Raw genomic sequence first — 27,476 nt, forward strand, 5'->3', positions numbered from 1 at the left:
TCCAGTCCTACTCGGCTATCTTCTTCCCAAACACCTTTCCCATTTAGCATACTAATTTTTCTCTGCATTTTTAATTTTGGCTTGGACACGCAGCCTTGTTTTTAAATTAAGTCATTGGTGAATATGTTAAAAGTCCAAAACTTGTCTCAAGTTTTAATTACTGTTTTGCGTTATATAATTAGCAATTTGTTACTTGGCTCAACACATTGAGGCAGTCTGGCCGAGTGGCTTGGGCGCCAGAAATCTACTTAGTTGGAGCTGCTTCTCGGTAAACTCTGGTTCAACTCCTCGGTCATGCTGGTTTGCCTCCCACCAGCTGGGGTTTTTAAGTGCAGTTGATATATTTGTTTCCTTCAGTTTAACTGACATGCCTGTGAACTATCTGTGTAGCTAAGCGCATTGACCACTATAAACAACAACATTTTTTGAACATTTCTTTTAAACACGATTCTCCAGACAAAGACACCAAATCAATATTCACACACACGTGAAAGAGAGCGAGAAATAAAGCAAATTTTAGCATAGAAATTCTAATTTTCCTCATAAAAGAAGCTCATTCACGATCAACCGGGTCTTAATTATTCCACTATTTAACAACAATGTGGGTGGGTCAGTGGCATTGGAAAACACACAGAGATTAGAATGATTAAAATATTCACTAACATATAGATTGGCTTCAGGCAATAACGTTAGTTGTATTCAATTACCAGCTCCTAAATTGAGGATGAGTCACGAACTCGTGCGATCACATGCGTCATCATGCATGGCTCTCAAGGGTTACGACGCAAACCATGTAAATATGACTTCCGTTAAATAGATTGCACCGAGCAGACGTATTGCTAGTTTGCATAGAGCCCGTAATAGCAGAATTTTGGAGTGTAAATTATCTCCATGGTTACCTAAAGAGACATTATCCCCAGGAAGACGGTTTGACATTTTTGTTTTGTTCTTACCTTTCCGTTATTTTTTTCTTCCATTTCAAAACAATCTATTTTGCGATAAGTATAACTATATGTCGCCTTGCTAATTGTTGCTCTTCAACTGCAGGCCAGTTTTGAAAACTCCATCGGCAACGAGGCTCGAAGTCCTGCCCTCCGTGCTCACCGCTTACGCTTTGTACGTCGAACCTCGCCTCATCTAGACCGCCCGTTCTACAGGATTCCGACAAAAAGAGAATTGCGCGCCAACGTACTCCAGGTACCCACCCTATAATCACCTTTAAGAAGCAAAGCTAGCTGTAGATAATGTAGTTAATTCTATTCAACTGGATAAAAAGTGGAATACATTCTTAATTTTTTTAAAGCAGTGGTGTGCTTTTAAAGTTAAATTTATGCAAGTGCCTCACGATTGGAAATAACCAGCTCGAATAATTATATGAATTATCAGTATTTTGCTCAGTCACGTTGCACTACAGAGCACATATAGAAGACTAGTTATATTTTAAATACCGTATTTTCGTTCAGGCATAAAAAAAGTTAGGGTTTCTACAACTTTTAAAAAATTTGTTTTTGAGGAAGCTTGAATCCCGGGGGAGGTATTTTGGGAATTTCTTGGTGGGGATGTGCCGCTGGGACCCAGGAACCCTTAGCCTATACCAGAGCTAGTTCAGCTGAATTTTGCTACCGTATACTAGAGTAAACTTCCCAAATCCCCCCATCTATCGACACTGTTGAGGCTGATTTGCGTAAATTTAAACTTGCCGATTTGATAGTGACAATTCCTGGGTTCCTTAGTCTAGATAAAATCTTCAACCAACTAGTCAGTTTTGTGAAAAATGATACCCTGTTCTAGACCCAAAACCTCTGATTTATATACCCTATCCTAGAGTAAACTGCTTGAAAACCATACCCTTCACAGCGGCACTTGCCTATATAGCCCATATATGGCAGTGCTCCCCCCGGGGCTTGAACCAAGTCTCGGTTAAAAAATACATCTTTATCCCCACCCAATTCAGGTTCTCGGCTTCCTTCTCTCCAAACACCTTTTTATTTTCGACTTAAGCATACTTATTTCCTCTACATTTCTACCTAGTTCTAACTTTTTTTAATCCATCGGTAAACTTGAAAATTTATGGACGTCATTTACATGGTCTCCGGTTAAGAATGCCAACCATGGGAAAATGTGACCAATATGGTTAATGAAAGGTGGCAAATTTTAGCTCTCCCGCTGTATGCCTCGAGTTGTAAGAATAAAGAAAATGGCTGACTGTTCTGAGTTTCAAGTTTGTAGCATTAGCAATTTATTGCTTAGCTCAGCACACGATTCTTCCAACTAGGGCACAAAATCAATTTTCACACATGCAAACAGGAGAAGTAAACAAATTTTGGCAAAGAAAATTCTAAGTTTCCCTATGAAAAAGATCTATTCACGATCAACCGGGATGTGATCATTTCGCCGTTTTTCTCTGTTTAACAACAATATGGATGTGTCGGTGGCGTTGGAAAAACACGCTGAATAACAAATAATTAGAACATTCACTAATCTTATTTTCTCCTCAAGCAATAACGTCCAGTGGTACGTAATTACCGGCTCCTGGATTAGGGATAAGTCACGAACGCTGCAATCACATGCGTCATCATGACCTTGACCGAGGGTTACGGCGCAAACCATAAGAAAAGACCTCCATTTAATAGATTACACCGAGCATGCGTAGCGTTAGTTTGCATAGAAGCTGTAAGAGCAGAATTTTGCAGCGTAAATCTCCATGATTACGTAACAAAGCCTTTGGCGAATTTATCTCCAGGAAGTTTAACATGTTTGCATTGCTATTGGCTCTCTAGCCATTTCTCACTCCACTGCAAGAATCCAATGTGCGTTAAACATATCTATATATCACCTTAAAAATTATAGAGCGTTTTTACATGACGATAGGGCAGCCAAATTGGTTAAACAATGAAATAGCAGCCATTTTTAGCGCAGAACACCAATACTGTGCGAGTTGAGCTATTTTCATTCTTAAACACTTTCCTTTTGTTCCAAAAATTTGCGTGAATGAAAAAGCTCTATTGCAGCTCTCCAGTTACACTTCAACTGGAAATTTCCATCTGTAACTCAGCCCGCAGTACAGCTGCGCTCCGTGCTCGCCACTTACGCTTCACAAATCACCCGCGCTAAAGGATTTTCACAAATGGAGAATTATCTGCTAACCGACCCTAAATCAAAAAATTTCAGAAGTAAAGTCCGCTGTAGAGAATGCCATTGATGCTTTTAAAGTGGATTAAAAGTGAAATTTATTCGTATTCATCAAAAGCAGCGGCCTATGCTTTCAAAATTAAATTCATACAACAGTGTCTCCCGATTGGAAAGAACCACCCAAATAAATGTCATCTTTGTCAGAATTTTGTTCAGTCACGTTGCGCTGCATGATGAAACTGACTTGAATATTTCCACTCACAAATATCAACAAAATTAGGATTTCTACTTGTTTTTTGTTTACTATTTTTGTATCTGAAGTGCATGAGTTAACCTTTCGGTTGGAGAAATTATATCCTTTTCTCCATTTCTTTCTGTTGAATTGTGGAAATATAGGCGTGTTCAATGTAGTTTTAAGAGTGACCTAGACTGTAAGCCTTTTGTCAAACCAGGTATTGGCCGAAGAAGCTATTCATTGATGAAACCCAAACATTATCAAAATAGTCGATCATTCAGCAAAAGAATTATCCATTAAATCCATTTCTACTATTCCGTCACAGTACGTTTTCTAAAGTTTCATCAGAAAGTTGATGGTCGTTGCACTTACCTTTTGACAAAACGTCGCTTTTATATTTTTGCAAATGAACACTGATTTCATAGTGTTTTTGTTTTTCCTGAATCACCTCTCTGTAAATTGAAGTTTCATACGCCATCTTGCAACTGTGTCCTGAGCCGGTTTTGGTGAATGACACATGTGTAGGCAAGCTGACTTAATTTTGTTTCCTCTTTACGTCAGTGATAGACCTGTCAATCTTTAATTCTTGAAGTACGTATACTCTGATAATATTTTTACAAATGTGAGGTTGCCATAGCATTTGAATTTATTTTCATAGAGCACAAATTTCCTCCGTTTGATCCGTACATGACGATAAAATTCCTTTGCGGTGATTTCAGCTCTCAAGTAAGTGCACAGTATAATTTGTTTTGACGGTTTATCAAATAGATCACTTTTATAACCGACTATCAGGTAAACGAGCAGCCACGGTCTGATTGGCTATACATGGGCGGTTTTATTATTACGGCACCGGATCTCGCCAGTCTTTGAAAAATGGCATTAACTTGGCGTTTTTGTCAAGTTTCTGCTCGATCGATAAATAAGTCAGTGGCTCATTCCGAAACAAGTTAACAGCTCACTTTAAGGGTCTCTACCGACTTTGATACCTAACTCGGGCTAAGCACGTCGCCAAATATCAGTGGACAGAAGCCTCGAATTTGCGGTTTAATTGTCACTTATCCAGCCCTTGTAAGGGCCTGTTCATATGGAAGCAAGTAAGTAAGTAAGTAAGTAGAGACTTTATTTAAAGAGGGTAGCACTAAAGCGGGGAAAGCGGGGAACCCCAGTGAGGTGAGGTACCTCACCTACCCGTGGTAAAGAAATACTTGTCTTCACGTGCAACCCCGGTGACGCGGGGTGAGGTCCAAAATGCGTCCAAAACGTCTGTTCCGATGAAGCTGCTTTTCGCTTCAATGTCGTTGTTCCAGGCAACAATTTAGCTTGATTCCGCTGGTTAGCCTGACTATAAGATTCCACGCTTAAATTGTCAATTTCATCGGCGTATTGGCGGTTTTGGAGGTGAAATCGCCTGCCCGAGGTTCCCACTTCCATGTGAATGGGTCTATTTTTGCAAGATTAAGATTAAGCAAATGATATTTCCGACCCTGAAATCTTCCGCGCGACTGATACTGTTAAAAACACAAAGTCAGTATAATCTGAACAGCCCGAAAGTAAAATATTTACTTTTTTTAGACAAAACCTTTTCCTTTTTTTACTGGTCGAGAATCATCCGGTTTATGGAGTTTCTTTAGCCGATTTTTTGCTGTAGGAAGTTTCACAACAGATCATATCGCCGGTTGTGAGCAAGCATGTAGTCGGCTGAACGTTTGATATTTTGTAGTCACCAGTCCACATGGTCCAAATTGTTCACATTCAGGAACCGGCTGAGGACTAGGTACAAGATGCGAGATTAACCGATGTATCATTGTTGTGACACTTTTCCTAACAAGTTGGACCTACTTCAGAACATATAAGAATTGCTAATGATGTATTCATCAAGTAGAAAGCATATTGCGCCGCAAAAAAAAAAAAACTGGTTGGTTGGCAAATTAAGATGAGAAAAGCAGAATCAATTGCTTTAGAACCGGTATTTTTGGTCGAATTCGGTAACAAAAACAGTTTCCGCGCTTGTTTTCTTTCTTTTTTATTTTATTTTATTTTATTTTTATTTTTATTTATTTATTTATTTTTTTATTTTCATTTTTCATTTTCAAACACGCAATGGTTAAACCATTGGGTAAACATGCTACGGTAAATTGACGTTTTGTTACTTTTAAGTGTCAAATTTTCAGTTTCTGAGCAGATATTGGCCACCAAAAGACAGAAAGAAAAGCAAAACTGTCAAGGAAAATGTCGATGTGCTGTTTTATTGCGCAAATTCAGTTGACGGGTTTCCAACAGATATGGAAACGTACGTTTGGCCTGGCTGTTTTAATTTCCACCACTTCTTTGAGTTCACCCCGGCCTATTTCCCCCAGCATGCAATGCAGCTTGTGAATCGGGCCTAGTGCACTTAAATAAACAAAATGTATTAAGAAAGCATCCAAACAATTTGCCAAGGATGTGTATCTACATAATTTTATTAACAGCCAAGGGTGCTTTTGGTCCCAAAATACCTGCCAAAAGTGATCTCCTTGCAATATCAACGTCCACGACGAAAACAAAGAAAAATGAGAAGAGTGTATTGGCCTCAAGTAGTCAAACTAAGCACCAAATTATCAGACTGATACCTTTAGCGTTGAAAGAAATGTAGTGCCAATTAGTCTTAAAGATATATGTTTTGAGCTTTGTTTTGAAAAGGCTTGCATTTTTTCTTAAAGACAAAACATCTATATATTTTGCAAGCCGTTTGTCATTAATTGAGTTTCCATCGTTTGACATATAATTGGGCAATAGTCAGCGTTGCGTGACAGTTTGCCAATCATGATTGCATGCCGAGTATACAAAGCAGAAATTAACAACACAAACTCTTCGTAGCCAGGCAGAACATTCTCACGAAGGGTTAAAAGAAGGGTTGCTGGAGAGTCTTGCTCAGAGGAAACGCAGACAAGGTTACCAAGTTGGGTACATTGGCCTAAAGCTCTCCGATCACCCTTTTCTTTCAGACGGTAGACGCGATTGTGGAAGTTGACTAAGACGCAGTGCTTGGAAGAGTTTTGTGCTCCCATACTGAACGTGAACAAACATGAATACAGAATACATCTCCATGAGAGGTAAGACTTGATAAGTGTTGTGCAAAAAGCAAAGTAGATAAAATCTTAGGAAGGACTATTTGTTTCGATCGTTGATCAAGCTGGAATAATTTGCATGAGAATCAGGTAAACTTTGAAAGTTGAATAAAACTTAACAAAATCCTTAGCAATGCAAGCTTGTTTAGTTTGGATTTAAAACTTTCAGTGGCAAAATGGTTTAGTTTTAGCAGTGTCGAGGTGTTACCTTTAAGATGAAGACATATATTTAGAGGAAAGGCTATTTTGTCGCCAGTTCCCATTGAATGCAAAGATCTGAGTTTAAATGTATTTAGCTTAAGTCGTGAAAATGAATTAATCCAACCAAAGTTTGCGCGGTCTTAACTATAATCAATCTATAATCATTTCGAAATTACGTCTATTTTAAGTAACACAGCAGCTGAGATGTTTAAAGATATTCAAAATTTATATCCAGTACGTCAACATGCATATAAAAACGCGCCTAATACCAACTCTTTTGTTCTTTTTGACAACGTCTACTGTTTATGGCAACTGAAACGGAACATAAATAGACGAGAAAGATTTGACTGATTATCATTTCATGCTCAAGAGCAAAACATCACTAGACCGCTTGTTGGCATTTTTTTTTTTGCCTCTCCCGGTTTTGAAAAAAAAATTAAGTATATCAATAGAAAGTATTTTGAGTAACAGATACAGTTCTGCTCTCTCAATTCATCCCATTACAGCGACTACCATCTATAGGTAACATCGATCAAAAGTTTGCTGTCTTATAAATTTCTTATTGCCTGAACTGTGGTGTGTTGTATGTAGGTTTATTATGCACCCTAGTCGTTAAGGAAAAAAAACTAGCTTATATATAAGGAAAATGTGTGCGTTTCATTGGAAAATATGCAGGAGAAATAACGCAAGTATTTGGTCAATAAATTTCACAGTTCATCGCTCCAGCATTAATTATACTGATTTAAAATAATCATCGTGATAAAATCCGCCAATCCTTGAGCATGGTACTCGAGATGCAAACCCTTTACTTGAACAGTTGAACACTCGTGCAATCGATTGAGTTAAACAAAACAGTCATTGGCCTCCCGTGACACTCTCAGAAATGGTCCTACTCAGTTTTCTGTGGAGCGTAAGCAGTTAAGAGAAATAAAAACTGATTATACGACATGGCCTCATTTTAATGACAAGTCTTCTGGCCCTCCCTGTGAGCAATCCTCCCTTCTTTAAATCTTAAAAAGTTACTTGTACATTCGCTAAAACAATTAGATTATTCGCTTTCGATTTCTATAAGGCTTTAGTATAAATCTACTAGCGTTCTATCACGAATGCCGATCTCTGATTGGCTACGCTACTCACTATCTATTCTGTGATAGATAGTTAGTAGCGGAGCAGTGTGTCCTTGTTAACAAAGTGACGGCCGCTTCTTGGCGTTTTCAAAGTGTCTGTGAAGAGGATTTAGATTAAGTTTTGAACGACCAGTAGATTTATACTAAAACAATTAGATTGTTCGCTCTCGATTTCTATCGCGCGATAGAAATCTCGAACTCATAATCTAATTGTTTAGCACATAGTAAATGATGCCGAAGACCGATTCAACTATCACCTATCAGAAATATCAAGTTCATAATCTGATTGTTAAATAGAAGCACACTGGCTGCAAACCATGGAGCACGTATGTCCCGGATGTTGTGTTGCCAGCATAATCACCGCTCCTTCTCAGTTGTAGATATTTTCGCTTTTTCATGCTATATTCTAAGCCAAATAGAAAATAATGATCCTAGGTTTTCTAAGAAAATAATGCACTATCGAGATCTGGAAAAACTGATGGACGCACTCGGGTTCGGGTTCGCTCGAGCTTCCACCAGCACTTTTTCAGACGTCCTCAAGCGTGAATTGTTTATTTATTTGTTTATTTATTTTTTATTATTTTTTTCTTACAGCTGATCAAATGGACAGGCACCAGAAGGTTTTCACTCGATGGATTAACCTACAGCTGGCAAAAGTAAGAATTAACGCTTATTGTCAACCTTACAACTCTTGTTGCAAAACATTGGTCAATTATTCTGATTCATTTTACAATAACAATATACTATCATGTAAACAGGGCAGAATAATTAAGGAGGCAATCACCATAGCAACACATTGATCAATTCCTTATTCTCTTTACAATAACAATATACTATCATGTAGACAGTGCAGAAGAATTAAGGAGGCAATTACCATAGCAACACTGCACTATTTCAACTCTGAATTCTTCAGCTAGAATCAGTCACAAGGGTACTTTTATTCCTAATATAAGGAGAGTTTCCATAAATATTTCAATCGTCTGAAAATGAGTTTGCCGAAACCGAGTAAATATCTTTCACATTCATAGCGAAATAATCCCGATTTTCAGCATTTTTCTTTCTGCTTGCACCATTTTTTTTTTCTCTTTTTCTTCTTTACAGAAAAAGGGACAAGAATAAGATCAAGGGGGACTTGAGTGAGCCCAGGTGGCCTACAAATTTATAGTCGTTCATGAAATGCTAGAAATGTGCGGCAAATCTTACTGAAATAATTGTTTATTTACGTGCACGATTCAAAATTGCTACTTCAAACGACAAAAATTTCATCAAAAATGCGATACAAACTGCCTGTGTCAACGAACGTCAAGAAAATAAATATAAATAATTAAAATCCTATTCACCAACAAGTTTGTCTTGTTCAGGTGAAATATTATGATTTTTTCTAAAGTAAACCTCGACTTGGTCAACCATAATATTTCTAAATCTGCACCTCATGCGTGGTCAATAACAGTTACCTAACTATGTCTTAATAAATTTGGATGACTTCATTTGGGATGACCTGGATCAGGATAATGATCACACGGATCATGGTACATTAAAGGAACTGGTGAATCACTCTGGTCACGGATTTATCGGCCCATTTGCTGCACCCTGATCCGAGTGATCTTGGATCACTGAACCTGATCCAGGCTCCCCAAAGGAACGCACCCTAATTTTCACTGACTCTGCGAAATCTTAACCAGTTACTGTAACCAAACTCAGCACCTTTCAATTTTTTTCTCTTATGAAGGCAAACCCTCCTGTTAAAGTCACTGACCTTACCGATGAACTCAAAGATGGACAGATACTGCTTACTCTTGTTGAAGTGCTTCTCGGAATTAAAGTTTCAAGAGAGACGAAGAAAAATCGCATTAGCTACATCAAAAATGTTCAGGAGGCTATGCGAATTCTGGCCAGAAGCAAGGTACATATGTGTCTCAATTACAACAGATCTTAATTTAGTCCACCAAGGACCTAAATTAAGTTAATAATAATAATAATAATAATAATAATAATAATAATAATAACTGTTTATTCACAAATCCATAGGAAAGTGAAAAGGAGATAAAAGAGGTGATCCTTTTCTAGTTTATCTCCTGATAATAAATAATGCTATTACAAACGGACTCGCAAGTAGACACAAGTTGAAAACTTGGGTCTAATTGCAACTCCGTTTGGCCAGGCCTTGCGTTGACTTGCGATGGCTATTTAACAATTGGACCCGTGGCCCTTGAGGTCGAAGGGTCTAACTGTTTTAGTGTCACCCAACTAGTCGGACAGAAAAGGCAATAACAAAGTTAGCAAATGTAAGTTGAAGAAATATTTATTTGGGAATAAAACGAAAGAAAGCGTCACGCTCGATTGCGCCAATTTCGCTACTCGAGGACTGTTACTAATAGTCCTCTAGTAGCGTAGCCAATTAGAGTGCAGGATTTGCATTAGTCCACTAGTTGGGTGATACTAAAAGCCATTACAATGTACCCAATTTGAAATCTTTTTATTCATGTCTAGGTTCGAACAGCTGGTGTTATTGACAGCGACATAGTGGCTGGAGTTCAGCGAGCCTCTTTAAGCTTGATATGGAGTATTATCCTACAATTTCAGGTATTACTGTGAGTTTGTCTTATTTCCGAACCTTTCTCACCCGTGCCAAAGTTTCCAGAAATTTTGATCGCATGGAAAGCCACAAATATTGCGTGAAACTCAAAGATTTGGCTAATATTTGGTTAAAAAGGATCAAGGGAATCGTCCGGGAAGACCCATGGGCGATTGGCGGAATCTGCATGTTGCTTATTTCATCAGTTGATAAGTAAGTTATGAATTCAAATATTACAGTCAAACCAAGTGAAACGTACTCCCAAGATTACCTTAATGAATTGATTATTTGAACATTGAACCCGCTAGAAGTTTCAAGAATGCAATAATGAATTAATTATTTGAACATTAACCTCGTTAGTCATTTCAAAATCAATATCAAATTGATTTTTTTTTTTTTAACATAAACCCATTATTTTTCGCCGTATTCTTGGAACAAGTAGCGATAATCAATCCATTAATACATACTTGAAACGACTAGCGGGATCAATATTCAAATAATCAATTCTTTAATGTAATCTTGAGGGGTACGCTTCACTTGGCTTGACTGTAAAGTAAATGTTCTTTGTATAGGTCACTGAGACAATCCAGCCTGCTCTAACGGATTATGGGGTGGACAAAAAGCTGTTAGCTTGGTGTCAGGATCGCCTAAAAGGGTGAGTAGATGCCATTGATAGGACAGTGGATTAAGATTTAATTGACTGTGTGTTTAAAGAAAAAAAAAATCAATTCCTTCATCGAATGATACGTAGCAGATTTCAACCATCAAGAGAAAAAAAGTTCATATATAATATCTTATCGAAAAACAAAACAAAAAAATATGCATGAAAATTTGAACCGAAAAATATGGGTACTGCTTGAGAATTCCTGCGCTATTTTTACCAATAGTTCGTCCCTAAAATCATTCATTAAATAGGGAACCTCCTTTAACGTGTGTTTTCTGCTTTACAAGACGCAAAACAAGGCTCACTGGTGTTACAACACTCTTTAAGCATTATTTGCCACAGCCCTTAAAGTAACATTTACCTAAAACTCTCGACATTAATTCATCGATCATTGCGGTCTTGCCTCCACTAGATACAAAGAGAAAGTCAGTGTGTCTAACTTAACTAGCAGCTGGCTCGATGGTGTAGCGTTCAATGCGCTTCTTCATTCCTTCAAGTAAGTTTGTTATTCGGTGAAATCATGCATATATATTGGTATAAAATAAAAGTAAAGTCTCCATACGAGCCAGATGACCCAATCGACTAGCCCCTATCTCCGGTGTCAGTAGCACGAAGCGATTAAGAGTATTTCTATTCAGCTCCCCCGGATAGGATGCGAGTCCATCACAGGGTTACCCCCCAGCATTAAATTCGCCGGTACCCATTTATACCTCTTGGTGGAGAGAAGCACTTTGATAGCAAAGTGTTTTGCCCAAGAACACAACACAATGTCTCCGGCCAGGACTCTAACTCTGACCGCTTGATCTTGAGGCAACCGCGCCTCCACCATTTTGGTTTAGGTTTGGGCATATTTCTCTGGTACTATCCCTCAGTTTCAGTAGTCATTTTCACTTTTTCAGTAGTTGGATTTAAGTAAGGACTTATTAATTGAGGTTTTTATCAAAATTCCCTGGGATTTGTAAAGGCAAAGGTTTGTATGAAGTCAGAAAGAAAACTTGTTATATATACTTGTGGCTGCCTACGAGAAATACACCTAGTGAATGTTCTTGTTACAATGTATTTATCGCGCTTATTGACCTTAATTTCCAGCCCCTCCTTGTTCGATTTTGATGCAATCAGTGCCGATTATCTCGAGAAGCGAGTTACGCATGCATTTAATCTGGCAACCACCTCATATGGTGTACCACCCCTTTTCGAATCCAAAGGTAAGGAAAAACGATTGACATCACACTTAAAGTGAAAGACGATGACTTAAGTTATTAAGCCTCATCATTTCATTTCTTTTTCACACCACTAGTGATATTTGTATAGCTTCCCCTTTTATTTCTGTTTATTTTCCTTTATTGTCAATTAAAAAAAGAAATAACAGCTAAGATAAAGAACAATAATCAATAATAAAAGAAAAACTCTACAAATCGTACTAAGGGCGTCAAAAAGAAATGTTCTTAATTCGTTTCCATTTGCAGAAGGAATGTTCAATTATACTTTTAGTTAATGCGGGTTATTGCCCTATATCCTGGGAAATAACCAGTACAAATACTATGTGGCAATTTACATGCTTTATATATTTTAAGTACCATAACATGGGCTTGTTGTATCCTGTTTGTTACAAGATATTGGTACGGACTCACCGGATAAGAATATGATAACGCTGTTCTTATCATATTTGTATCAATCTGTGGAGAAATACGCATGCTGCGTTGAAGTCTCGAGGAAAGAAGGATCACTCTCCGGGGTTACGAGAAGGGTAAGTGGCTTCCTAAAATAACTTTACAGTATCATTGATAGATAGCATTCCTAAGCTCTTAGAGCTGTCCACTGTTACTCGATTACAACTGAAATTTCACGAGAATTAGTTTTGTCACCACAGTAAAGATTCTTCGCTAAGCTTTGTGTGGAATAGCCCTTTAGGTGCATATGTAGATATGGTATTAAAGGCCAAATGACAAAATAGCAAAACTGACTTTTTTCGCGATGGTATAGTAGCTAGCTAATTCTAGTTTTAGTTTGCAAAGTACGTACGTTTTATACTAACTAATATTATTATTGTATCAATATACAGCCCGATTTTTCGAGCCCTCCATCTTTTTTTCTTTTTCTTTTTTGTTTTTGTTTTCCGATTGGCGAATAGTTACTTGAGAGCCTAACTCTCATTTTTGAGCGCTCTCGATTTTTCTGTTCCCTAACCGGTTCCAAAAATCGGGCTGGCATCTTAGGTTAATTAAAGTACATCATTCATTGTTTTCACCTGGACTCTTTTGGCCAGGAATATGAAGTCGAGACTACTTCTACCAGTTTCGAGAGCTCGCGATCAAGTGGCGCCACGTACGACGTTAAAACCTTTACCACAACACGTGAAGAAAGGAACGATGGAGTGTTCCATGACAGCAACATAAACAAGGAAGTGGGGCATGAGCGAGTTTTTAATATTCAAGGCTTTCCTACAGAGATCCAAATTTCAGAGGTAGGACATGGAAATGGGATGATAGTAAAAAATGTTGTTCAAATGTTGTTGTTGTTGTTTATAGTGGTCAATGCGCTTCGCCACGCCTAGCTAGTTCACAGGCATACCACTTAAACTGGAAGAAACACATATATCTCCTAAACATAATAGGTTAAAAAAAACCAAATTGGCGGGAAGCAGAGCAGTAGTGGGGTATTTACAAGCATGACCGAGGAGTTGAACTAGGGTCTACCGAGAAACAACCCAAGCGAAGTGGCCAGAGCAGGGCTTGAACCCGCGACCTCCAGACTATTTTTACTTCAACTTCAAGACTTTGTTTTTCAGTGCTTTAAAATTAAAATCCTAGTCCTTTGCATTTGACATTTCGGCCTATATTTGGCCGATTATTTAACACTCTTTAAAAAGCAGATTTCTTGATTACTTCGAATAATCCGTCTGTCAATTCCTAAGTGGAGAAAAAAACTTAGCTTCTACAAGCAGAAACAAAATCTTCATTTTTTTAAGGGTTCTTGCGCAATACTGTTGTTGCCAAATTAAGTAAGAACATGTTGGATCCGATGTCAATTGACCTCAGTTGTCACAAAATACTGAGCTGATGACTGGAAAATAATTGTTGCTCACTACTGAAGCATTTTACTTATTCGCAATGCGTACTTGTGTGTGGCTTATGTGGTAATCTATACTGAAGCATTTTACTGCAAATATATTCGCTTGATCAACAGTCGCCTCTCTTTTTTTCATGTCAAAATCATTCACGTTTAGATTAAATAAATTAAACGCAATAAACAACTGACCTCGGCTGTTTCCAAGCCCAGAAGCAATGCTCGGATTCATTCTTTCTCTTTCTTTCCATATTTTCAGCGAAAAGCTTTTGTCGTGTCTCCGTTTCGAAAACCTACTTCAAGTTCTTCTAGAAGTTCCTCCTCAGCTTCAAGTCCAACCTTCAAGGATTCGGAAACTAAGGTAGCCTGAATCTTTAAATTATCCTTCTCTGTCGGTGCTGCTGCTCATACATGCTGCTACGCTGTTTCAATTTGTCTTATTCTATAACGCTTTGCGAAAAAGAATTTCCTCCCTCCCTTCCTCCCCTTAAATCACGAAAATAGAAATTCACGTTTCATGTTTACCTTGCAAGCAATCACCCAAGATAATCATGAAATCACGATTCACAAAACAAGCATTAACTTACCACAACACGATCTAAGACTATCGTTTCCGAGTTCAGTTCAACTAGAGGTCGATAGTCTAAGTTTGGTCATCATTCAGGTATTATTTCTCCCTGACTCCCTCATCCAAGTTGACGATATTTCCGTGGAAGCCTTTAGAGTTATCTGACAACCTGCGTTTAACTTGCAATGAATAAGCATTACATTGGGCTTTCAAATTCGCTTCTTATTATGACGAGTGTGCTGGTCACGTGGCTGGCAAGCAGGCCTGTACTTTAATGATTTAACTGAAGTCCCAAGTTATACACTATAAGTTCAGCAAGGACGTTTGACGATTTTCTAGATCAGGTCTATTTTTGGTCCAATAATTTTCCCCCGTTCTCGTGTAACAGGTATAAAATGATTGAATAGCTTTAATAATTTAAGTTTCGAATCAAGCCCTGAAATCATAATGCATGTGCTGTGTATGGAAATAATGTTTTTTTTGCCAAACGCATACAGGATTGAAATGGTCCTTTGATCTGCAATGTAACAGATCATCCTCGTGTGTGTATTGAAATTGCTGATTTGAACATATTGTTAAAGTCAATAGTGACTTTATGCATTTTCATTTTCTCCATTTCTCTACCGCCTAACCTTCCTTTTGTAGGAGCTTATGGAGGAGCCTTTAAAGTTCACATCATCTCCTGAAAGGTCAGGAAAAGAATCGTACGCGTACACTGTAACAACGATACAACGAAGTATCACAACAACAGATGACTATGTCACGTCCACACAGACTACCAACGAGGTATATGTTTGTTTCAATCTGCAATTCACCTCGCATTTCTTACTTCTTTCTCGGAATAATCACAAAATAAAGATATGCAAGCGACCTAAAATTCAATCAAAACATCTCTCTGGACTATGATAGTTTTACAGCGATCAGACACAAACCTCCAACGCCACTTCCTAGTTTCGACTGAGTTTGAACGGAGCATTTGCAATATTTGTATGAAACGTTATAAAAAGAGCAGCGGTAAGCCAAAACACCAACCGTAAACTAAGTGGATAGCAACTGCTAAATTTCCTATACATGTGCAGCTACAAAGCTTGCTATTTTAGTCGAGCTTTTTGAAATTGGGCTTAAAACTTGGAGAAAGTTGAAAAGAATGTGCGCGTGGCGTCTTTGACCGCTATGAGACTAGTAGAATAATAATTAGCTGGACAAGGTAGCATGCAAGATACAGACAACTTGACTCTGCTTTTGCCACCTAACAGTTGTTCAGCTCTGAAGATAATCAAAACGCTTCAGCAGCCAAGCAAGCCACAACGGGAACCCAAGTAACAATCAAGGGTCAGGACAGCTTCACGAAAGGAAAAACAGGAGACGATGAAAAGGTAATGGTATATTCAGTTAGGGCACTAAGAATCTACTTGGCTCAACTCCACCAACTGTTGCTTGGTTTTTGGTTTGCTTATAGTAAGTAAGTAACTTTATTTAACCAGGGAAGCCTATTCAGAAACGATGCTGGTATCCATACGGGCCCTGGGGAATACGAATATGTGCAATTTAGATTTTATATGCATGAATATTATTTCCACTGCTTATCTTCCTTGTGGAAATGAATCCTCGCTTTCATAAGATGACATGAACCTGTATCTTCAAGCTATGTTTTTTTTCTAACAGATCACTAGCCAGAGTCGCGACGGTTACGACACAGAAAAGAAACTTATATACACAGTTGAGGGAGAGGTCAGTATCAAAGATTTTCAGATACATATTATATTTGTAAATAAACAAAGAAAACTATAGTAGAATTGGCACGTTTCACGCGATCGTAGGAGTGCTCGATACAAAGACAATATACGCGGAATAGCTCGAAATTAGTTGACGGTTACTCGAAAAACTAGAGAAACTGTCAACTAGCTTTTATCAAAAAGATTTTATGGAGGGGGCGTGGCTTATTGGTTAGGTCGCAGGATTTGTGACCCAGTGGCCTCGGGTTCAAATCTTCCTCCTGCCACTAGATGGGTTTGTGTTTGGTGGTCTCAAAATCAACTCCTCCAAGCTTTGTAATTATAAATAGCCATCTGGTCAGCCTCCCGCCGCAATTAGTACAGTAGTGCTAAACACTCAGACACTTAAATAAAGTGTTTTTTTTTTCTTTATTCGTATCTTTGTAAATATGCAGGATATATAAATAAGACAAAATAAATTGTCGCATTTGAGCGTTTCTCAGTTACTTCGGTGTCCGTGTCAGGGTAAATAGCTTACTTTATACAGCGAGGTTAGTTTTTTTTTTTTCTTTTTTCATAGACCCTTTTCATAAATGGCTGCTGATTATCAATTTCTTTTGAAAATGTTAGTTTTAATAGTATTACTGCGGCGGTGATATTTTCATAATAGTTTTGAATAGTTCTAATCAGTATTTAATTTGTGATTTTTACCTGATGAATTGTGATATTAGCGTTATTTAGTTGTTAGGTTCTCATTAGTTATTAGGTGGAATACCTGTAAACTAGCTATCAAGCTAAGCGTATATCCACGTTAAATAAAGCATTCATTCATTCATTCATTCAATGTTCAAATTAGCCTGACCAACCTCGTGTTTGAGGTGATAATTCAAAAGACTTGTTACTCTCAAATGACGTTATGAACGTTATGCTGTTTGTTACATCGGTAGTAAATTCTTGAATGTACACGCTTCCGTTTAAGTGATAATTAGTTAAAAGTTGCGGGGAGAGAAAAAGGAAACGAAGCTTTATTGAGGCCGAACTTGGGGTAAAAGGTCAACTTCGGGCTCCCAGAGTTCCAGTGGAATAGAAATGGCAGCCATATTTGATACAGCCACTTCATAATTACAGACACCTCAAGCTGCAGGTGCAGGTGCAGAGAACGTCACAACGGTGACTGATGTTACAAGGGAAAAAAGAACATACAAGGCAGTAGATAGTGTTGGAGTAAAAGAAAACATTGGAAAAGGACAAGAACAGGAATCTGATGACAAAGCTGCCAATCAGCGCTCTGGGAATAAAACAGTCACACCAAACAAGGAAACAAAGGACGAAGAAATCAAAACGACTGTACGTTTGTATTTTTCAAATATGTAAACTATGGAAACAGCAAAGTCATTACACTGAAGAGAATGAAATGTTCCTCAAATACAGAATGTGAGACGTGCCTGCAGAAGGTCATGGTAGTTGTATTCAACTAAACAAACATCCAGTCCAAGATGATGAATACAACTACCATGGTTCCCTGCAGGTGCATCTCACAGAGGGAATAATTGCCACTGGAAATAACTTTGACGCAAATATACCAAAGAGAGCCATGAAAATCACTGATTCAAAATTCAATTTTGGTTTGCCCAGTGACTATATCATTGCCTGGAATTTCCGAACATTTCTTTTCAGGTTGTAAAAAGATCGAGTGGCAGCAGAGAAGTTTTGTTGATATCCACGGAAAGCATTTCAGGTGAGGGCACGCCAAAGACAACAGAACTTGCTAAGGCAACTTCTTGGCGTTCAATTAGCCCTGACAAGAATGATGAACCAGATTCAGGCGAATCCCCGATTCAATATTTCAAACATGACAAGGATGACTCAACTTCTCCCAGGTAAAGTTTCAATCAATGTGAAGCTCCAGGTATGGCTCTATTCTCAACAGAATGAAAAGTATCTATTTTAATATTATCATATTACTACATGTCAACTTTTGACTGCCGAAAATTTAAATCATAGTTAGGGAAATAGTTAGGAAGACCGGTAAATATCAAAGAAGCAAACATACAGGCCTAAGATTAACGTTGGAAGGTGCTTGACCCTGTACATCTTTTGGTTTCTGATTAGACTATGCATGAGTTACATAATCGCAATGCGTCTGTTTGTTATTTGTATGAGCACACATAACCATCTTTTACATTTTGCCATGTTTAATTTTGTACAGGGTTAACCCCCAAAATAGCCAACAAAAACATACAACAAAGAACTTTGCCAGGTTTCCTAACCATTTCCCTCTATTAACTATGTTTGCATGTACATCGCCTTCAAGCTACAAAACATGTGCATGTAGCTCCATGTCCTTGCGGTTCACGCAGTCAGGAAACTCAGCTAGCTTTCTTCTCTGGCTTATTACCTGCAGCTCCTTCCTTGCAACGGCTCGGTATTTAATCCCCCTGCGTACCCGACTTCGATTCGTATTCGTTTCATCTCCATCGCTTACACGCATTTTTTCTACAATCTCTATTTAACTTAGGGAGTAATAATGAAGGAAAAGCGCGCATAAAATGCGAAGTAAAGGAAAATTAGCGCGTGAAAAATTTAGATTTAAAATTGACCAGCATGACGAGAAAAAAATATGTTTACGAAAGATTTAGTCTATCAGTTCCAATGTTACTTCATCATGTCAAACTGACATTATGCTTTTTAGATACGTGACACAGATTGAGATCAATTTGGGAGGAGAAAGAAAAAATACAGGGTAAGGAAAGGTATTGCTTCCGTTTTCAATTCGTACCACAAGACAATTATAAGCACAAAACTGGCATGCACTCACAAAAGCACAGATGAAAATGATGCACACTAATCAGCATCAACTAACGAGAAAACAGAATTTTTTTTTTCTGTAATTAAGATAGGTATCTCTTTCCCATTGGTTTAATCTTAATGATTGACTTACTAACGTGAAATTGATTAAAGGGAACTAGCGTTACCATTACCTCTGTCATGTCGCTATCTTTTATAGCTAGATACAGAAGCATGCACATAACGCTTCTATGCCGCTAACCCGCCTGTTAATACTCTCCCCAATTTTTAAGTTCAATAACGGAATAAACCCCGACGATTCTTTAATTACTTTAATATCCATGGCTTTCCATTAACTTAACGGTTACTATCTGATGACTAAAGCAGGAACAGAAGACAGGTGAGGTCATAGCTGAATAAAACTAATAATGCCTGTGTGATAAAACAGCTGCAACAATGCTTGATGCAAATCCTCATATTTATCGGAGATGTTGTAATTGAGATGTTTGTCATTTGTTTTTGTCAACATAGATTCAGTTGATTAGTGTTTGTTTCCTAAAATTGTATTAGAGGAAAATTGTGTTCTTTACAAGTACGTACACTTGATATGGTAACATCTCGTGAAATACAGTACCTCCATGCATCCCTTTTACGAGGGGAAACTAGGAACGTAATTTCAGACATTAGACGTAGAGTGCTCTCTAGGTTGTGGAAGTACAATGACAAAATGTTTGCTACTAGTGTATTCTGTATATCTAAGTTTTCGATAGTCCATCACTTACAGGAATCTATTCACACCGAAATTTGCTATTGTCCAAAATTCAATCCTTGTTCATTCTTAGAAGTAGAAATATGAATTTCTTTCGTCGTTGTTATGGTAGCTGACAATTTCGCATCCACAGAATTACCGTGACAAATAACCCAATCCACCAGAATATTTTACAGGCACGAGCCAGTATAACCCTGTGTAACAAGATTAACTACGTTCCTTGCAAAAACCAATCGAAGAATGTTTCGATGATTCAGTCCGTGCCAGTCATTGACTGAAATTTATAAGAGATGGTTATGACTTGTGTGTATTTTCAGAGGCTCTACCAACTTCGTTGATTATCTAAAGAGGAAATTAGATGGAGTAGATCAGAGGTTGTGTGATCTGGAGTACGGCTCTAAACATTCCGACAAGGATTCCATGGACTTGAAGACCACTAAGAATGCTTTGGATCAGCATAAGGTCATCCTCAATTTTTTATTCTTTTACTTTATATGTACAAATATTGTTACCTTTTAAATGTACTAAATTTTCCCTTTGCTTTTAACAGCAGTAATGACACATATATTTTATGAACAGAAGTCACTTTTATGAGACAGAAAAGTATGTTATAAATTTCAATTTAAGAAAGAAATTCCCTCGACCATTATCTCCTCTGTAAGCCTACAGCTGAAATCAAATACAACAGCAGAAACAAATCAATAGAAATAGCAGGATCTCATGGCATTTAAAACGCGTTATTTTAATCCAGTCCAAGCCGTGTTGTAATGAAAGTATAAGTGGGTATTTTTTGTACAAGACCAAGACAAACTGAAGTTGTAAATACGAATTCTCTGAGATCCCAACTGATTCCTGATAACTTACTTGAGAGCCACCAGGTGATAACAAATCTGTTTAATGTTATTCTGCCATCCTCGTGAAATAAAGCCTTTACCCAGTTTACCCACTTATTATGCTTTGGTCGTTAAGCACCTTAAACGTAACCTAGCGTTGTGTTTGTCTTTAAAAGGAGGTAATGTTTGAGCTGGAGTACGTCGAGTCCCAGACTTATGATGTCTTAGAAGAAGGAAAGAACCTGGTAAATGAGAGATGCTTTGACCATGCACACGAAGATTACTTCAACGATAGAATGGATGCAACGGAAGGCAAACTGAAAAGGCTCGAGGACAGCATCAACAAGGAACATCAAAGGTAAATTGTGCACTATTCTAGCTAAAGAACTCTTTCGTTGGCCTATGTAAACATTGTTTGGTTGTAGAGCATCAGTGGAAAATATGGGAGGACGAAAAATGCTCTACAATCCCCAACTTGTTGGGGATTGTAAAAACGTCAAACGTTCGCGAGTATTTCTATATCTCAACGGAAAGACGACGAAAATGTGATCTATCTCCTTCAGAAAACACTGCGAGAAAAAGAAGGAATATCACTTGTTTACTTCAACGATTAAAATGTAAATTCTCCTTGCTCCACCATCATGCACAGCTCTCGCCATTTCTTAATTTCTATCGAGTTCTAAATGTTTCGTCTTTAGAGCCGGCTTTTTTTATAGCCTGCGTGGCACGTGTCCGAAGGGGAAGGAAAGGGGAAAAAACGAGCGATCGAAGTGCGTGAGGGTAGGGACGCCTCCTCGAGGAGTGCTCTATTCTTCCGCGCTCATTTTAACCCTTTCCCTCCCCTTCTACGGCCTGCCACGCAGGCTAGCTTTCTTACAAGGTTTACTCTGATTTCATTCTTCATTGCACCAGGTTGTTGGACCTTTATATAATTTTACTCAAACAACATTTGGAGCGAATGAATGATTGGCTGGTCCGTGCAGAGTCCCGGCTGCAGTTAGACGATGACGTGGAGCCAACTTATGAGGGAGTGCAGACGCAAGTCACCAATCATCAGGTTTAAAAGTGACCTTAACTCCATGATATTGTACATGCGAAGTTCTTCATGTAATTAATTGACGTAATCGTCTGGCGTTGTTTTTATCCTGATATGAAAGACTTATACTTGTATAAACTTCGATATTTAGGGTAATGTTAACAAATGAACCGCACTTTATTTTCCATGGACTAGTTAAGCAACGATAGCTCTTTCTAGGGGTTTGCCGGCGCAATAAAATCCCGCAGGATGTTGAGAGAACACGAGAAAGGCTAAGCTTGTAAATCACGAGTCGTTAAGCGAATGATTTACAAGCTTTTCTAGTGTGCGTAATACATGTATTTCAGATATTTTATTTTATCCTAATAAAGCTGTTTAAACCCCAAACCGAGCCATGAGTCAGAGGCGAGTGGCTTCATTGCAAAGTTCAAGAAATTTATGACGTCATTCCTAGGTCTAAACAAATATTAATCAAATGGGAAATTTAGCAGACAGTAACTTTCCAAAAGTTTGAAAATAAGACAATGAATCTACTTCTGATGTTTTGATAGAAATTTCAAGAGGAGTTGGCAAATCACTCCATGGTGAACATGATCTTAGACGTGGACTTGGAAGATCCTGCTATAGATGAAACCATCAGGGACTGGGTTAAGGTAGGACAATATCCGAACATTGGTTAAACAAATTATGTTACTACCAACACCAGAAGCTTACAACTTCTGCCGACACGTAATCAGTCGTCTATTGTAAAATAATCTTGCACGTGAAGTGGAGATCTTCTTTCGCGCTTCTTGCTACTTTCTGTAACTCAAAATCTGGGGAAGAGATACATTGTACTGTTAATAAGATCCACCGCACAGAAACTTCCGAACCACTTCCCCCCAATGAGATTGTATAATATCACATTTGTAATGAATATTCTCACATTTTATCTCCACAAATTATTTCTTCACAATTAAAAGACTATTATAAATCATACTGAAAAGTTTAGCCTAAATTTTTCAAATTCGTCGTTTGCAATCCGTGTTAATCTTCTCCATCCTTAGCCATCCTCGTTCCTTTATGGTTTATCATTATGTTTTTGGTGTTTTTCTATCTTATTGAACTGTTATTTTTAGGTTTCCTATCATTTAAAGTTAATTTTGTATGTGGCCAAAATAACTTAAAATACCGTGACTGAGCCCCTTTAACGTTTAGTTAAAACGAGTGGTTGCAAATCGTGTATGGTTACGCTCTCCACTCTGGGGATTCTTTATCGTTCCCTGAATATCGTGAATTCATTGTGTGCCAAGAGTCGAATACTTTTTTTATATAGCTATTTGAAGAGAAGTTCACTTTGCTTGTGTAGTGATGTAATCGAACTAACCCAGTTTCCTGTCCTGTTAGGTCTTGAGTGAGCGCTGGGCGGCAGTGTGGACATGGGCTGAGGAGTGGAAAGAGAAGTTGAACCAGGCCCTTGTCGACTGGAATAAATTACGTGAAGAGGAAACAGTATTGTTGTCATGGCTATCAAGTAAAGAGCAAACACTGGATGTGATTGCCCAGACTGACATCACAGATGACGAACAAGTTAAAATGCATTTGAATCTGCTAGAGGTACTGTATGATAACAATTACTCTGTGAAAACAGGAAAAACAATCGAATTAACTTAGTTGTTGCCTAGATCAGAAGACGCAATTCCAAAGAAATTGTTAAAATCAATAGCAATTTCGTTAGTTTGTTTGCTCTTGTTATTGGTACTGGTATTGTTGCTTATTTGTTTGTTTTGAATATCAAGTTATCCACTAAAATGTACCAAACTCCAAGCAAGCCCATTTAGTACGATTCTTATAAGAGGTATCCATGTTTTTTTTATTTCTTTATTTATTTATTTTTTTTTGACATCGAGTAAGACCCAAATATTATTTAATGGCTGTTTTGCAATAGGCAGGCACTGTGGTAACCGTAAATGCGTGGAGAGTGAAGGGCGTTCGCATCAGCTTTTCAACATCAGTCGTGTATTTTATTCAAACATCTATTTAATTATTTAGTAACAAACATGAACAATGAACGACGTTTACTTTTCTAACAGACAATGGAACGCGAGATGGAGACACAAGGAACGCGTTTAGGTTCGCTCCACGAGACTGGAGAACAGCTCATCAAGGATGCTGACTATCACAATTCGACTGCTAAGGGAATCCGAGATCAGCTGGATGACTTTGATGGATGCTGGGCGGATATCACTAAATCGGTCAAGGAGAGAAAAGAAATGGTTAGTAATAAAACAAGAACTAAATTATGAAAGGACCGAAATATACAGTAAAATCCCGATCTGGTTGGTTTGTAATAGTACTTGGACTGAGTGGAGTAAGATTAAAGGAGTAATTGGGTGAGTAATTTCAAAATCAGACGAGCGTGAAGCGGAAGGCTGACTCGAAACTGCGAGCGCGATTACTCCCTAAATTGTATGACACGTACGAATTACGGGGTATCCGATTACAATTTTTTGTAATTGGCCACCTTTAATTAGACACCCACGTGATCGCGCTCCGATAACGTGACAAACTGGCGCTCGAAGAACCAATCACGAATAGATATGGTTAGTTCAAGTATTGTAAGTTGGAAGTAGCGGTGTTAAAATTACAGTCAGTGAAACTAATTTATACGAGTAATCGTTTGAGAAATTAAGAGTACAAGAAATAGGGATTCTACAGTGCTGTATTAGGCTTCCTCCCCACCCGTGCAACGCTCAAATCCGTTTCAGTCTACTCCCCTCTTAACCATTTTTGTTCCATCGATTTTGGCTTGTTATTTTCTCTGCTGTGTACCTTAGTAAAGTACTACTCAGTGATTTCCTACGGTTTAAGGGTAAGGTTGAACATAAAAACTGGCTTTATGGAAAAGTTCCTTGTTGTACATATCCCTGCAGCTCCAAGATGCCCAAAGCAAAGTTAAACAGATGGGAAACTTGATGAAAGAAGTTCGAGCTTGGTTGGACGAGGCAGAGGATTTTATCAAGTTCCTTCGTGAACAAAATGACCCACAAAAGGAAATCCAAGAAAAGATTGAGGTAAAAAGTACTTTCCTTTTTTTATTTAGTAAATAATAAAACAACACTAAGCGGGAAGGACAAATTTATCCAGGCAATCATGAGGATTGACTGGAAAAGGTCGCCCAAACGCGGAAGTTGCGTTTTCTAGGCCTAGGAGTTTACGTGCATCGTGAGTGGAAATATCTAAACAAGACATTAAAAATATATAAACTTATGTTTCCACATGAAAGGCTTCTTGTGTAATTGAACATTTTAAGCTCACCAACGAGACGAAACAATCCACAATTAACTCAACAATGAGACAAATAAAAATTCTGTGATAATGTTTAATTGAAAACGTAATTCCTAATTTAGCGGTCCGGCTTCATTCGAAACGGAAGGTTTTGTTGAAAAGCCACTGATTTCCAAGTATTGGAGATTTCCAAACATTTGAAAAATAACATAGTTAATATATGCTGCATAGACTTATAATCGTATCTGGAAATGGTGGATTTGCATGGATTCTCTGATTTTTGGAGAGCTTGTCCATATATTTTAGTTGCACTTTTGTTTTTTTTGTTTTTTTTTTATTTTGTTTTTATTTCAAAACGGACCCTTTAAAACTTGTCAGGGTTGTCTCCTTGTTCTAGCTCCTTCCATTGTTTGAATGGGCAAATGCGCCATTCTTGTATCATTAACATGATGTCAATCAGTTTTCTGTTGTTGTCTTGCAGCTGAAATGTGAAGAAAAAGAGAGAAATCAACTTAAAGTCGACGAGATCAACCGCCTTGAAGACGCACTCAGCAGTAACATCGACAAGACTTCAGACTATTACATGAAAAGAGTCACCAAGCCATTCCACAAGAGATGGAATGATGCGACAATGGCGTTAGACAGGTATCGCAACGAAGATTACCCATTCATCAAGCCGGACGACTGCTTTCTGATCAAATGCTTCAAGAAAGCCATTGTGGCAAATTAAGTGATTTTGGTAACAATTCTGTTGCAAAGATGTATATCATAGGTAATGGGGGTTACTATTTGGATACTATTTTGTCCAAGTTAGTCCATACAGATGGAAAAGCGTCTCCAGTGCTAGAAAACAGCAAAATGAGAGGAGAAAAGTCTTATTGAGACATGTTCCTTACAAGAGCTATGGGGACTTAGCTATAGAGGAGTTTCTGCATATCCAATAATTCTAAACAGCAGTTCATAAAACAAGACAAAAACATTTCTTTTTCCGCCGTGTTATATTAAATGGTTTTGAAAGTAGCCAGAGCTTGTGGCTTGTCAATTTGTCCTGTTTAATCGAATAGTAGGAGAAACGCTCTTTTCGTTCACAATATAATTGTCTGGAAAATTATCCGTATTCAGACCGGGCTTTTTCTGTTTTCTATAAACGTGTTCGGGAAGGGGCAGGGGGCGGAAGCCTCACGTTCGCTGAAGGACTAGCAATACTGCTTTTAGGTATGTAAATTACGTTGTATCTTTGCCACCATTTTAGATGAATATGAACAAACACCTTCCAGTGTAACCTCACCCAAACCGCAGATGGTCAAAATAGGTCTGAATTCTCTGAATTGGGAATCTTTAATGATTTGATAGCGCACCAGCTACTATTGGCTCGATAAGACCGGTTAAAGCTCAAATAAATTTAAATTCGCTTATCCAAGAATTTATAATTAACCGTGGCAAACTAATCAGCATCAGTAGAGTCTTATATTGCATCGTTGTCAATAAAGTACACATTTAAAATTTGGTGCAATTAGTGCTGTACAAAGTAACAGACTGTAGGCGAAAACATGCATTCTACCTGCTCATTTCAAAGGGAACAAGGTCACCCGGGGTACTTAGATTGTGTGGCAAGTTGGCCTGATTCCATTCTTGGCCAAAGTACTTTACGCTCGCAGTCTCGTATCCGACAGTAAATCGAAGTGGCTATGTGCCCCTCAACTTGGAAAATGGATCTTCTGTAAACAGTGGGAACTGTGATGCCACTGAACTAAGTTTTAATTCGTTGGTCATATATCATTTATCTATCGAGCTAGATACGTCACGTTTTCGTATCTTGAAAAGTTTAGCCCACATTTTTCATGTTCGTCGTATGTATTCCGTGTTAATCTTCTCCATCTTAACCATCCGTGCTTCTTTATGGTTTATTTTTATATCTTTGGTGTTTTTCTGTTTTAGTAAACTACTATATTTAGGCACCCTTCAGTTTGTTAAAGGTAATTTTTGCCCATGGCCAAAGTAACTCAAAATGCCGTGACTGAGCTCCTTAAGAAATAGTGCAAAACGCAACTGTAAAAGAATAATTAAGGAGAGGTTAAACCACGAAGTCAATAAGTCATCCTTGTCCCAGATGATTACCACAAGGAAAGAATGGCTTCTTATCCAGTCACCAAAGCTAAACTTGGTACTGAACGCGCTTTACGTTACCACTACTATCACGAAGGTTTGTGAAGGAAAAACCATGAAGACTTTCCTTTACAATAAAATCGCCAAGAAAGAACCATAAGTCGTTTCCTTACAATCAATAAATCGTTTCACATTATAAATCTCGAATATAACTAACTTGACACGGTGCAAGTTACTGTGAAAGCCTTTTGTATACGCACAATTAGCCTTGATGTATAAGCTGTCGAC

The 27,476-nt window shown here is 38.0% G+C and overlaps 2 protein-coding genes across 5 annotated transcripts in view; one reads left to right on the plus strand and one right to left on the minus strand.

Annotated features, from left to right (window-relative positions):
- LOC110040252 (utrophin-like) overlaps nt 1-3,864 on the minus strand; it is a 25,906-nt gene extending 22,042 nt beyond the window's left edge. The window contains exon 1 of the mRNA XM_020745464.2: nt 3,740-3,864. Coding sequence (XP_020601123.2) covers nt 3,740-3,845 — 106 coding nt within the window. The 5' untranslated portion in view covers nt 3,846-3,864. The remainder of the gene's footprint in view (nt 1-3,739) is intronic.
- On the plus strand, nt 972-26,585 carry LOC110040251 (dystrophin-like). Of its 4 annotated transcripts, none has more exons than XM_089277597.1 (25): nt 972-1,197; nt 6,352-6,459; nt 8,397-8,458; nt 9,532-9,705; nt 10,293-10,385; nt 10,950-11,032; nt 11,454-11,537; nt 12,131-12,246; nt 12,655-12,788; nt 13,308-13,505; nt 14,367-14,468; nt 15,321-15,461; nt 15,932-16,051; nt 16,341-16,406; nt 17,519-17,737; nt 18,068-18,270; nt 19,083-19,133; nt 20,264-20,408; nt 20,956-21,137; nt 21,692-21,836; nt 22,367-22,468; nt 23,202-23,411; nt 23,888-24,070; nt 24,728-24,868; nt 25,564-26,585. In XM_089277597.1, exons 2-25 carry the CDS (start codon nt 6,432-6,434, stop codon nt 25,810-25,812), a joined length of 3,231 nt encoding a protein of 1,076 aa, XP_089133723.1. In that variant the 5' UTR covers nt 972-1,197; nt 6,352-6,431; the 3' UTR covers nt 25,813-26,585. The 4 variants fall into 4 exon arrangements, with proteins under 4 accessions (XP_089133723.1, XP_020601117.1, XP_020601120.1 ...); XM_020745458.2 differs by lacking the exon at nt 972-1,197 and adding an exon at nt 4,078-4,093; XM_020745461.2 differs by lacking the exons at nt 972-1,197; nt 17,519-17,737 and having other exon boundaries at nt 6,138-6,459.
- The last annotated feature ends 891 nt before the right edge of the window (nt 26,586-27,476 follow it).

Source organism: Orbicella faveolata, unplaced genomic scaffold (assembly GCF_042242905.1).
Source record: "Orbicella faveolata isolate gen_17 unplaced genomic scaffold, um_ofav_v1 contig_12, whole genome shotgun sequence".
Classification (NCBI taxonomy): Eukaryota; Metazoa; Cnidaria; class Anthozoa; order Scleractinia; family Merulinidae; genus Orbicella; species Orbicella faveolata.

What these genes read in the sequence shown, in the direction of transcription:
- LOC110040251 (XM_089277597.1), top strand. Translation starts at nt 6,432, where the DNA reads ATGAATACAGAATACATCTCCATGAGAG. An exon ending in AAACAGGAGACGATGAAAAG is followed by an intron (nt 16,052 to 16,340) that starts GTAATGGTATAT and finishes TTTTTCTAACAG; the next exon opens with ATCACTAGCCAGAGTCGCGA. An exon ending in TATACACAGTTGAGGGAGAG is followed by an intron (nt 16,407 to 17,518) that starts GTCAGTATCAAA and finishes TCATAATTACAG; the next exon opens with ACACCTCAAGCTGCAGGTGC.